General features: G+C 34.8%; 1 protein-coding gene across 2 annotated transcripts in view; it reads right to left on the bottom strand.

The window, feature by feature from the left end:
* LOC100248975 (uncharacterized) overlaps positions 1–12,403 on the bottom strand; it is a 32,276-nt gene that overhangs the window by 17,673 nt on the left and 2,200 nt on the right. For both annotated transcript variants that reach the window (XM_010658783.3, XM_010658784.3), the window contains exons 3-17: positions 11,876–12,130; positions 11,347–11,559; positions 10,887–11,018; positions 10,329–10,458; positions 10,191–10,237; positions 10,005–10,106; positions 9,751–9,858; positions 8,050–8,192; positions 7,848–7,942; positions 7,660–7,738; positions 7,511–7,562; positions 7,353–7,433; positions 1,621–1,716; positions 1,416–1,522; positions 20–488 (exon numbers count right to left, since the gene is read on the bottom strand). In XM_010658783.3, coding sequence (XP_010657085.1) covers positions 20–488; positions 1,416–1,522; positions 1,621–1,716; positions 7,353–7,433; positions 7,511–7,562; positions 7,660–7,738; positions 7,848–7,942; positions 8,050–8,192; positions 9,751–9,858; positions 10,005–10,106; positions 10,191–10,237; positions 10,329–10,458; positions 10,887–11,018; positions 11,347–11,559; positions 11,876–12,130 — 2,109 coding nt within the window. The remainder of the gene's footprint in view (positions 1–19; positions 489–1,415; positions 1,523–1,620; positions 1,717–7,352; positions 7,434–7,510; positions 7,563–7,659; positions 7,739–7,847; positions 7,943–8,049; positions 8,193–9,750; positions 9,859–10,004; positions 10,107–10,190; positions 10,238–10,328; positions 10,459–10,886; positions 11,019–11,346; positions 11,560–11,875; positions 12,131–12,403) is intronic.

The raw sequence follows: 12,403 nt of genomic DNA, 5'->3' as shown, positions 1-12,403 counted from the left end.
AGGGTGTAAATGCAAATACCGTTGAAAATGTAAAAATGGAAAAACAATCAACCAGTAGAGGCCGGAACTTGGATCTCTGTGTTTCCAGAACCTTGAAAACTGCAGAAACTTCTAAAATTATGTGCTTGTTGGTGTCATAGGTATGTTGATCTGCTGATTCAGATGTCCTGCATTTAGGGGATAGAGCAGACGAATCATCATTTGGTGTTCCCTGGCTTGTTGTGACTCCTGCTTTCTTCAACACATCAAGAATAGTAGGCTGTCTGAGTTTTCCATCAATCCCTGAATCTTTTGATGCCTTTGACATCTTTCTATCTTTCCTTTTGTTGTTTGATGAGAAGCTTTCATATGTTTTCTTATGCTCATTCTTCTTTTCCACATGCCCCACAAGATTAGGATGAAATCCAGAATGCTCCACATGAAGGTGGAGCTCAGGTAGAGATAGAGGATATTGTTTGAGGGAATTATTTAACAAGCTTTCCAGAAATCTGCATAGCTACTCTTCCCATCAGCACATACAAATAAAAGAAGTCAAGAGATCAATTTATAAAGATAGAATGTATTTCTCTTTATCTTATTTGAGCCTCTACTATTACAGCTTTCGAGAGCATTCCTCTCAACATTATTCTACTTGATTTGATTTTTTTGATATGTAGATCAAAAGGGTTAAAATAGCAATGTTGAGATGTTTTGATGTCAATTGGATTATATTTCTTTTCCTCTGTTTTGAATCTCTTGATCAGGTTTTGTATTTTAGGGAAGGAATTCTCATTCAGGTATTCGTTTTTTCCCCTTTGCTTGATAATTTATCACAATAGAAATATTCGCAATACTAGGGAGACAATGCAGCACTAATAACTCATTCACCAGGGCCAAAGAAACAAAGATATTTCAGTGTTGTGACATGAAATTAAACTTCAATGTGGTTTACAAACTTGAAAAAAGTTATAGTAAAAATTACAGCATTGACAGAACAAAACAAAGGTGCCTCTTTTTTATGTGCTGCAAGTACTCTTATATGGTACTGTATCTGCCTGTTTTCTTTTAAAGTGCCACCTGGAGGAACTAATTTTTTAATTCTTACTAGAAATACAACTGCAAAACTGAAGTGTCTATATTAACACACCATGGACAAGAAGCCATAAATTCTTGCTGGATAGCACCTTGTTTTATGCAGACTGCATATATCATTTATGGAGTCTACAGACTTTCAAAAATTTACCTAGTGATATATTGAATTGCTTGACATTAATTTTCTTCATCATGATATTTAGTGATCAAAGTGATGTTTAGTGGTCAAAATTAAATTTTTTTCTCCAAATAACTAGGTCATATAGAAGATCAGCAATCAGCATAAACAACAAATATTAGTAATCATGCACAAATTATTAAAGAGTGAGCAAGAGAAAACATACAAGAGGTTCCTCAAACGTTTCAACAGCTTCACAATTGTTTCCTCTCTTGTAGCCTGAGTTGTACATGCAAATCTACCATCGACGACTTGTGTACAGAAAGCATTAAGCTACTCATGGCATCATAAGCGGTAGGTATTACAATCCATATCAAATAATCATTAGAAAACAAACAACCCAAGGGTAAAAACATTGAACCTCGGCTTACCAATTCCCTTATCCAGTTAGTTGCATAATAGAGGGAGAGGCACACGACATGTTTCTGTTTTCCTGTAAGAGACTGCCAGCCATCTCCTGAGAAGTACTGCCATGACACAAGCCAAATACATGCCCACAAACTGGTCATGCCATAAATTTTAACAGGCAAAACAAATAAAGCAACCTATTCCAAATTAAACTAACAATCCAATGATGAACATCACAAAAGAAATTACTATATATTATGTCGAATGACCTGGAATTTATGACAGTTATAATATATAAGAAAGCCTGGTGGAAGAGAACTCTGAATTCTCTTATCACATTCTCTTCCCTTTTTTTTTTTCTTTTTGTTGATAGGTAAATGAATAATTCATAAATGGCATCTACCAAAAGCGAGGACATACCCAAAGTATACAAGAGGTATTCAAAGAGCTTAACAACAAAAATAAGAAGACAAATGAAAACCCACACTGACCTAGACCCTCTCTGCATAATCAACAAAATCCAATGAGGAAAAGTTCTCAAAACCCACAACACATCTAGCCCAACCAAAAGCCAAATTCAAAAAAGAGTTTTCAACAACCAATCCAAGTTTTCAGGGTCTTCAGAACTTCTGAATCAGAAGTTCTCCTATTGCATTCAAAATGCACCAGAACAAGTATGGCAGTGCCATCCTCCAAACTGTCGACCATCTCTTCCCCATGAATCTTCCATGCTAACATAGTAATAACCCCTAAACTAATGCATTATTTTACCCAAGCAACCCAAAAAAGAGAAAACAACAAAGTTCATAAATCTGAGCTTTTTCACAATGGGTGAGAAGGTGAATTGTTGTTTCCTCATTGCCTTTAGGCAAACAACATCAGTTCACCCAAAAGCCCTTTATCAACTGATCTATCACCATTTTTTTTTCATGTTGCTTCTTGAACTGAGAAAGCAACTTTCAAGGTAGCCCCTCAGACACAACACCTTCAGGGGAAACTTGAAGGAAACTCCCATGGAAAGAAGTTTACAATAAGATCTAAAAGAGGGAGGAAAAAAAAAAAGGCATATTATTCGGAATTTTTCACACTGTTTCATATGAGGAATGCCCATTATCCTCACTAAAGGAATAATCTGCATGAAAACCTCAACCATTTGCAACTCTCAATCATAGAAATTCCTTGAGAAACCAGGACTCCCCCAACTAGAACCCCCTTTATCATACCAAGCATTCACTACTCAAGCACCCCTCTAAGAAACAAGTTTGGATAAAGAAACAAAAGGGTCATCCAGAGGCCAGTTACCACATCAATGATGTTAACTTATTTCATTAAAGGCACCAAGGAATTAACTCCCTAATTTCTAAGATTTGATTGAAAATATTAAGGAATTAATTCCCTGATTTCTGGGACTGTATAGCTGTATAATTCCCCAATTTCCAAGATTGTATAGTTATATATTTCCAATTTTATTTTTCTTGATTTGTAGAATAGAGTATTTCTAGGGATTGGTAAACTTTCTTCGTGTAATTTAGTTTTCTAATTTTGCAGGATTGCATACTATTAAATATTGTACCATTTTTTCATAAATACAATTATTAAAATCATTATTTTCCACATGGTAAGCTTGTTCAAGGTCTCTAAGTTCTCTTCTAATCTTTTTCCTGATGGTCTTCATTCCATTGGTTTCTAGTGGCCTTCATTGCCATCATCATTTTTTCCTTCTCAATAGCCTTTTTTTATTGTTGATGTCTCTATTTTGTTGTCAACTATGTCAAAAATCTCAAAAAAATCCAGCATCAAACACTACATTTCAAAACAATCCATCTACCAGTTCCTATCAAAACATTTAGCCCTCATTCAAACTTAATGGCCAAAACTATCCAATATGGTCTGAACATGTGTGCACGTTTCTGAAGAGAAAAGGAAAGCTCAGTCACTTGATTGAACCAGTGTTGAGTGAAGATAATCCCAGGTTTGCCACTTGTGATGAAGAGGACTCAACAATCATGTCCTAACTATAGAACATGATGCAACCCAAAATCATTGGAGCATGTATGTTTCAGACCACATCAAAGAAAATATGGGAGGAAATGAAACAGACCAACTCCATTTATCAAAAAATAAAAAATGAAACAGACCAACTCCAAAGTCCAAGATGTTGCTTAAATTTACAAGATAAAAGCCAAGATACACTCTCAAAGAATTGTAGTTTGCATTGAACTATTATCATAATCTTAAAATGAAGAATGGTGAGGATGTTGCTATGTTTCATACATTTATTGAAAGAGAGTGAATATTTGAATTTCTGGTTGGACTTAATGTGGAACATGATCAAGTACTTGGAAAGGATTCACTAGCATCCTTGAATGAGGTATTCTTGATCATAAGGGCTAAAGAAAGGAGGAGTGTAATGTTGAACATTATAACAAGCAAAGGGTCTGGCCTTTCTATTTTAAGCTCTCAAAACAGTCAATTCATAGCACAAATTTTGGTAGGGGAAAGCTATTCAGACAACCAAGTAACAAGGATAGCCTATGGGGCAATCATTGCAAGAAACCAAGGCATACGAAGGAGATGTGTTGGAAGTTACATGGGAAACCAAAGTCCCTTAGTAGGAATGGTGGAAATTGGAACCAACAACAGCTCGGACAATGAGGAGACTAAGCATATGTGACACTTTTGTAGGCAAAACTTAGCCATGAGAAATTCAAACAGTTTAGAGTTTGAGGGTCTAAAAAAGAAAGAAATTGAAAGACTTTGGAATTTCCCCACCTCTCTAGATGAGTCCAACACATCATGCTCCTTGGTTAGATCAAGAAAGTACTCCATCACTTGTTCTTTTAATGCCTCAAAAAAAATTTGGCATGGAAATTAAGCTATAGACTGAAATGCTATTGACCACATGACCCACAACTTTGATCATTTCTCATCTTACAACTCATATCCTAGAAACCAAATAATCGAAGTAGCTTATGGTAGTTTAGCTATTGTGGCTAGATAAAGGACTATTACCCTTACCCCATCTCTTTTCCTAAAATCCATAGTACATATTCCTAAACTCTCAACAAATTATTTGTCAATTCATCAAGTTACCAAAGATCTAAACTACAAAGTAACATTTTTCTTATCCCATTGTGATTTTTAGAACATATATGGGGAGGGAGATTGGTCATGTTAGGGAAGACGAATGGCTCTACTATCTTGATGCTGAGAGTGAATGGCAATGGTCACATACCTTTATCTCATCTTTCAAGTTTTTCATTAAATAAAATCCAATCTAGCTACATCATTTACGTTTGAGACATTTTTCCCTTTCTTTGTTAACAACTAAGTTTCCTTTATTATTCCAGAATTTGAATGTTAATGACTTTCATTGTAAAGTTTGTCACTTGGCCAAACATCATCAAGTTCCTTTTCCTTAGAGTAATAATAGATCATCTTATCCCTCTACATTAATTCATACTAATATTTGGACTACTCGGATCCTAAATATCACCGGAGCTTGTTGGTTTTTTCTTTCATTAATGATCGTTCTCATGCCACTTGGTTATACCTTTTGGAAAACTAATATGATGTTAATTCTGCTTTCTTTGCTTTACACAAGATAATCAGTACCCAGTTTGTTGTTCAAATAAAGAGTATCAAATAGATTCCGATTAATGGTCCTATGAAATTATTTTGTGACAACAAGGTTGGAAGGCTATTTCTCAAGTCTTTCAGGAGTTTTCCTTGTTTACTCGATTTGTGGTAGGAAATGGGGAAAGAATTCGTTTCTGGGAAGATTTGTGGTGGGGGGACCAACCTTTGGGATCCCAATATCCAAGTCTATTTAGAGTAGTCTTGGATAAAAACATACCTATTTCTTCAGTTCTCGGTCCTACTCGTCCTTTCTCTTGGAATTTAAATTTCCGTCGTAACTTGTCAGATTCTGAGATTGAGGACTTAGAAGGCCTCATGCGATCTCTTGATGGAGTGCATTTATCTCCTTCGGTTCCAGATGACAGATTGTGGCCCTTGTCTTTTTCTGGGCTTTTTTCAGTTAAATCTTTCTTTCTAGCTTTATCCCAATTTTTTGGATCTCCTCAGGTTTTTCCTTCTAAATTCGTTTGGAATTCTCAAATTCCTTTCAAAGTGCAGTCCTTCATCTGGTTAGTGGCACACAAGAAGGTGAATACTAATGACATGCTACAAGTGAGAAGACCCTACAAAGCCCTTAGTCCGGATATTTGTATTCTGTGCATGAAGCATGGGGAATCAGCTGATCATATTTTTCTTCATTGCTCCTTGACGATTGGGTTATGGCACAGGTTATTTCAGTTAGCTAAGATGGATTGGGTTCCCCCGAGGAGCATCCTTGACATGATGTACATCAAATTCAATGGATTTGGTTCGTCTAAGAGGGGGATAGCCTTGTGGCAAGCTGCAAACATCGCTCTTATTCGGATTGTGTGGAGGGAAAGAAATGCGAGGATTTTTTAGGATAAAGCAAGGAATTCAGAGTCTCTATGGGACTCTATTGTTTTCCTTGCTTCTCTTTGGGCTTATTGTTCCAAGGTTTTTAAGGGGACTCCCCTTAATGCGATACATCTTGATTGGATAGCTGTGTGTACTCCATAAGGAGTGGTCTTTTTAGAGTGTTTGCTTGTTTTTCAGTGTATTTTTCTATAGTTTAGCTGTCTTTGGCAGGAGGATTCCTCATCCTTCTTTTGTACTTTTTTATCTATCAATAAATCTTTGTGTCGTTTCCAATCAAAATAAGTATTGCTCATAATTTGATTCACCACAATAGAACTAAACATGTGGAAGTCGATCATCATTTCATAAAGGAAAAAAATTGAGGAGAACATTTACATGACCTACGTCCCAACCACTTAGCAAGTTGCCGATGTGTTTACTAGGAGTCTGCCTAGGCACATTTTTGAAGACCTTTGTTCCAAGCTGGGCATGTTGGATATTTGCCTACAAACTTGAGGGGGAATATGGAAAATCAAATCTAGAGATAATCCCAAATTATCTCCATTTGAATAATCCGGTTTCTGTTTAATTATTTTAGGAGATTATCTAATTTTCGTTTGAAGTTTATTTAGTTTCAGTTATTGTTATCCAAACTTGAATGATTGTAAACTTTAAATCTTTCAAAGTTAGTTGCATAGAAGTACGAAAGAAATCTGGTCAGATTCAAATTTGAACTGACTTCTGATTTCTATTTAGGCCTAGGTTGTATTTCGTTTTTTATCGATTTTTATAAAAAATCATCAATTTCTCCTCTTATTTCCTATAATATATAAATTGGAAAAAGAAGCCAAGTACACCAACATACACAGGACATATACAAGGAGCACCTAAAGCAAGCAATCCAAAAAGAGCACAAAATCACCCAGGCCCTCAACGAGATCCCACCCACTCTACAAAATCAAACAAGGGCATTAAGTCTTCCCTTATGTACATGCTAACCCAAAAAAAGAGATTACAAAGAAACAAAAGTTTTAATCATTGGTCATTGTGGTCCAATTCAAATCTTTGAGCCAAAGAATCTGGAAGTTCACAAGTGAATCAGTTCAAAAGTTGCTTTTGAACTTCTATAATATTAAATAAATTACTATGAATTAATTCCAACAGTGTGGTAACAGAGTTTTAACATTGTCAAAATTGGCAAGTCAATGTAATATCTCTCAAATGCAGAACACTATAAGACAATGTCACAAAAGGTCCAAAGCAAATTAATAAGTTTAATGACCATCTGACTTAGCCTCACCTTAGATGAAGGAAGGTGTAAAGGACAGCCAAGCAGTGCATCAATTCCACCTAGAGATCCCTGATTTGCCAACCTCTCAATCTGAAAACAATCAATCAAGTTCAAATATTTATTCCATCACTTAAGATTTTTCAGTGCGCAAGGGACCATGCACTTACTGTAGATAGTAAAACAAAATTAGCAGGAAGAATTTGTAAATTCGAAGAGGACCTGCATACAGCAAAATGAAAATTTTCAGCAGTCACTTATATTGACACAAGTTTGACAGAGATAGTATATTACACAGGAGAATATGGTGAAAAATTACTGCAAGGATGAGGAAACCAGTGGCAAAATGTTCAGACAAATTGGAGATATATCACCATCCAAGTTCATCATTAGTTCTCCTACAAATAGAGTAAGAAAGGAAATTGTAATCCATACCCAACTTGATTTCCCATATCAGTCCAGACATATTTAATAACCAGGAAGAAATTACAGAATGCATGACTTTACCTTCTAAACCACAATGCAAGTCTTTAACAGACAACTGCCCACCTTCAAGATCAGATAAAAACATAGATTCAAACTCTCCAACATGTTTGCCAATCCTACAGGATATGGACAACTCCCACATAAAACATATTTATTGGAATATCTGCCTAAATGACAAAACAAGCTTAATTACTATGGTGACAGTCTGTTGAGGTTAACGCACCAATCCACAATTGCAGGTTGAACTGTTCTGCAGTCCAACATTGTGACTAATTCATCATAAAACAGAATCAATGGTATTGGAAACTGTTTGCAAGAGTCCAAAGATGTTTTCAAGAGTTCCAAAGCCTCCGCAGAGTTTGCTTGCTGTAGAAATGATTTTCAAGATGGTCAATGCACATCCCTGAATCTAGGACCATGATTAAAACAGGAGAAACTACAGCATAAGAAAAGCATTAGATCAATTAAACTTTTCCCATTAATTAAGATGCTCTATATGAGAAAATGTAACATAAAAATATAATGCTTACTGAAATACCAAAAGAAATCAACCACATACATGAACATCAGATTAAAATTAGTTTGTCAAATATTTTTGACACTACATACATCATATAGCAGATATTTTTAAGAATAATTATATTTCATTCTTTAGGTATAAAATCAGCAGTCCCAATGGCCTTGCTCACACTCCATCCTGGAGAATTAATCATTTGTAGCTTACTTGTGGCATGGACTCCACACTATAGGAATGCCACATGTTTGAGCCAAACACCCATTCCATTGGCTACCTATAAAGGGAATGTGTAACTCTTAGAACCTTACTAAGAAAGATTTTCATCAATAATCATAAAGAAAAATTTTGTATTTCTCATAACTATAGTCCTATAAATGTAAACAACACCCCTTAAATCTATAAATGCGTTTTATCATTGACCCATTTTTATCGTATCTGTTGTTCAACACCCTTTTAGCAAATAGTCGAGATGCCACTTAATATCTCTTTTCAAGTGCTTTATGACTTTATAGAACACTAATCCAACCCAATAGAAGAAAAACCATATTCATTTTAAGAAGTCAACTATGTTCTTCAACTTTCATAATTATTGTACCACCGATCTTTGATCATCATTCTAAAAGAAAATCTAGTTAACTTCTTTTTTCAAGTGCACAACAATGGAGTTGAGCGGTATGATAGATTTATGTGTTCTCACTTGCAAAGGAAGATCAGATGGTTGAATTTTGAGCGAAATTACCAAAAAGACATTAAATCGGAATGTTAAAAGATATTAAGGAATTGTCTTAGCTTTATAACAGCAGGGAGAGATATAGGCTATAGCCTCAGTGAGCCCCAAAAAGAAAAATTCATTTTCTGTTCAATTCAGTATTCTATCAGAGGAATTCATAGGAAAATAGTCTCATGTAAAGTAAAATTTAACAAGGAATTTATCTCCAATATTAAACATTTCCAGTGGTCATATTTATACCTCAAAATTTACTTGTCATAAATTAACTTCAACTAAAGTTTAAACAATTATCATAACTTAAATCTAAATGAGTGTGTTTATCAATCTATCTATCTCTCTACATATTTGTGTGTCACGCACATACATGCACCTGCTGATTGGAGTAGAAAAAACGGATAGGGTTGCTATAAAAATTGCCAATATTTAAAAAGTCAAATGAACAATAATCACTATCAGTAGATGTAAATAATAATGGAGAATTTAGACATAAAACAATACTAGGTCCTATCTGAGATTAGGAAGGACATGAAATTTATAAATACACACTCCTGCTCATTGAAATAGAATAAACTGATAGAACTCTGGTGACAAAGATTACCAAATATTACAAAGAAAAAAATATCAAATGAATTATAATCAATCTTATCAGATGCAAATAAAATGATACTGGGTCGTACCTGAGATGGGCCAGGGCAGGTAGAAATATTAGCATCCACAAGACAAGAAACTATCTTCAGAGTTCCAATTAGCCCCATCTTCTTATACTTCAAATCTGGACTGGTGACCTGCCCCGTTGGAGGGGTTGCATAAAACAAACAATTCAAAATCAATGAAGAGACTGTATTCTGGTAATCAATGTAATGGAAATAAAGATGTTCAGTTCAAAGAAACACTGATAAAATGCTCCAACTCAACTCATAAACCATAATACCTGCTTCCTAACTATCATCAAAAGTTCATTTGCAATGGATGATCCAAAAAAATTTGCACTAGATCGAGCCGATATTGCTAGATTGCTGAAAACTTCATAGACCTGCAGAGGATAAGCCAATGAAACAGAGGACCAACTACTCAATTTATAATTACAAGAATAATATAGAAAAAGTGCATAACCTACTTTATGCAGATTTTCTACACTAAATCCCTCCAAGTAATCCAAGACACCTGAATGGCAGAATAGAAAACGCATCAGGAAAGAGGCTCTTAGCGCAGGATCACTTAGACTAAGTGCACAATCTCGAAGTGGTTAAAATACCATTTATATGAGAAGAAAGTGGAACCAATTCATGTGCATACTTGGAGACGAGCAGAACCATGGTGTCCAAAGCAGAGGTCACTTCAAAACTAATGCCAGAACCCACATGAGTAACTAATGCACCGAGAATCTGCATTAGGAAACCACAGAAATTTACACTCCCCAGACTGCATATTCTTAGAGCCCCTATGCCAGTGTTTCATTTTCCATTTTTTTTCGTTTTTTTCCTTGTCTTTAAAACCTTCTTTTGTTTTATGATTTTCATTTCAGTGAGTTCATTTCCGCACCACCTTTTACTTATTCACTCCAAAATGTGAAACGACATATTTTGCACAAATGAAAAAGAATTAGACAACTCTTTTGTTTTTTTTAAGTTTTTTCAGGCTCTGCTTTTATTTTTCTTTCAAAAACACACATGCACCAAGTATATCTTCTCCAGATATTCTGTTTCACAACATTAAAAAACAGAAGCCATATTCCAACAAGTATATCTGAACAAGGCCTTGATAATCAGACAAGATAGATGATGAATGGAAAAAGTTGACAATGGTTACTTACTTCCTGTCTTGAATAAGTATCAACAAATTCTTCAAATAGAATGGAATACATGTGAATGCCAAAGTCCCTTGCTTTTTCTTCTTTGCATGCCAATAAGTACTCCGACAAGGAGAGGAATGAGGGGAAATAATCCTAAATGATATCAATGTAACACTCAAAACTCAAAATAAATCATAAATGAAGTGCAAGATTCAAGAAAGTAAAACAGTATCAACAAAAATGTAGTTCAAGACTCAAAGAAGTTTCAGAAGTGAAAGCTATAGAAACAATTATACTAAATCCACAGTAGATGATGTGGACAACATTTCTATATTCCACTTAACAGTAAAACAACTGCCATTATCCCATTAATTTTGAATGTCTCCTTTCTCCTTGCTACATCAGTCAGTCTGGGTCTCTTGGACATATGGTCCGCCACAAAAAAATTCTTCTTTTCAAGATGAATGAAAGAGATACACACCTGTACTAATTCCATGTTTCCACCAATGCACTGATCAACCATAGCTTCATGAATACAACCTTCAATAATTTTCTTTTTGAATATCTTCTCAACACTTTTTTGCAAGGATTCACCATTCATGTATATAAGCATAAGCAGCCATATGTCAATCACTTTGTGGTCCCGAATTCTTTCAATGCATTTTAATTCTTTCAAGATCTCCTGACATAGCATCTATGATTCCAGCCAATAAAAAGTTATGTTAGATCTTAACATTAACATTATCTGGCTGCCAATAAAACTGAAGAAAACAAAAGCCAAAAGAAATTTTCAGGCATCATATTTTTCTATCATTCTATTCATTACAAAATGAAGCATCAAAGTTGGTTCTTTTTTTTTCTTTTTTCATTTCTCTTGACAACAAAATCAACAGAAGATATAAGGTTCCAATTTTATTTTTCATTTATTTTCCTCCAAATTCTAGGCAACCAAATGGCAGGTAAAAAAAAATCTTTTAGAAAGATAAACAAACAATGAAAATAAAACATACATTCTTAAATCGTAGACTTGATCTCAAGGCATCAAGAATTGAAGCATTTGTATTGCCCAAAGTTGACTTTCCCTTAAGTTTACGGTGCTGCACTGTGCTTGAACTTGATACCCCAACAAATTTTAACTGCTCTCGGATCTGTGAGATTATTCTTCGAACATTTGTTGGTGTTGCAGAAAGAAATAAGAATCGGAGTAAATATGGCATGTGCTCTGCATCAATTGTTCTAATGCATGACAATGATATGGTGACAACCTTCACAAAGCAGAAAATAGGTAAAGCTTGTTATTATCATACTGTGCTTAATGGAAGCTTATGACTCTATTTGGTTGCAAAGAAAATTTTAGGAAAAGAAGATGAAAGAAGAAAAAAAAAAATTGAATCTGAAGGCTCTGCTTCATTTTTTGACAAAACAGAGAAGTCTGTATCCTAACAGAATGCAAGACTCAATCTAACTTGGCCAAATAATTCCACAATACTCGATTGAAATGATTTTTGGTTCTAGGAATGAGAACAAGAAAAAAAGGC

The sequence above is a fragment of the Vitis vinifera genome, chromosome 12, assembly GCF_030704535.1.
Source record: "Vitis vinifera cultivar Pinot Noir 40024 chromosome 12, ASM3070453v1".
Lineage (NCBI taxonomy): Eukaryota > Viridiplantae > Streptophyta > Magnoliopsida > Vitales > Vitaceae > Vitis > Vitis vinifera.
The sequence above is the reverse complement of the archived record's forward strand: the minus strand, read 5'-3'. Positions and strand labels throughout refer to the sequence as shown.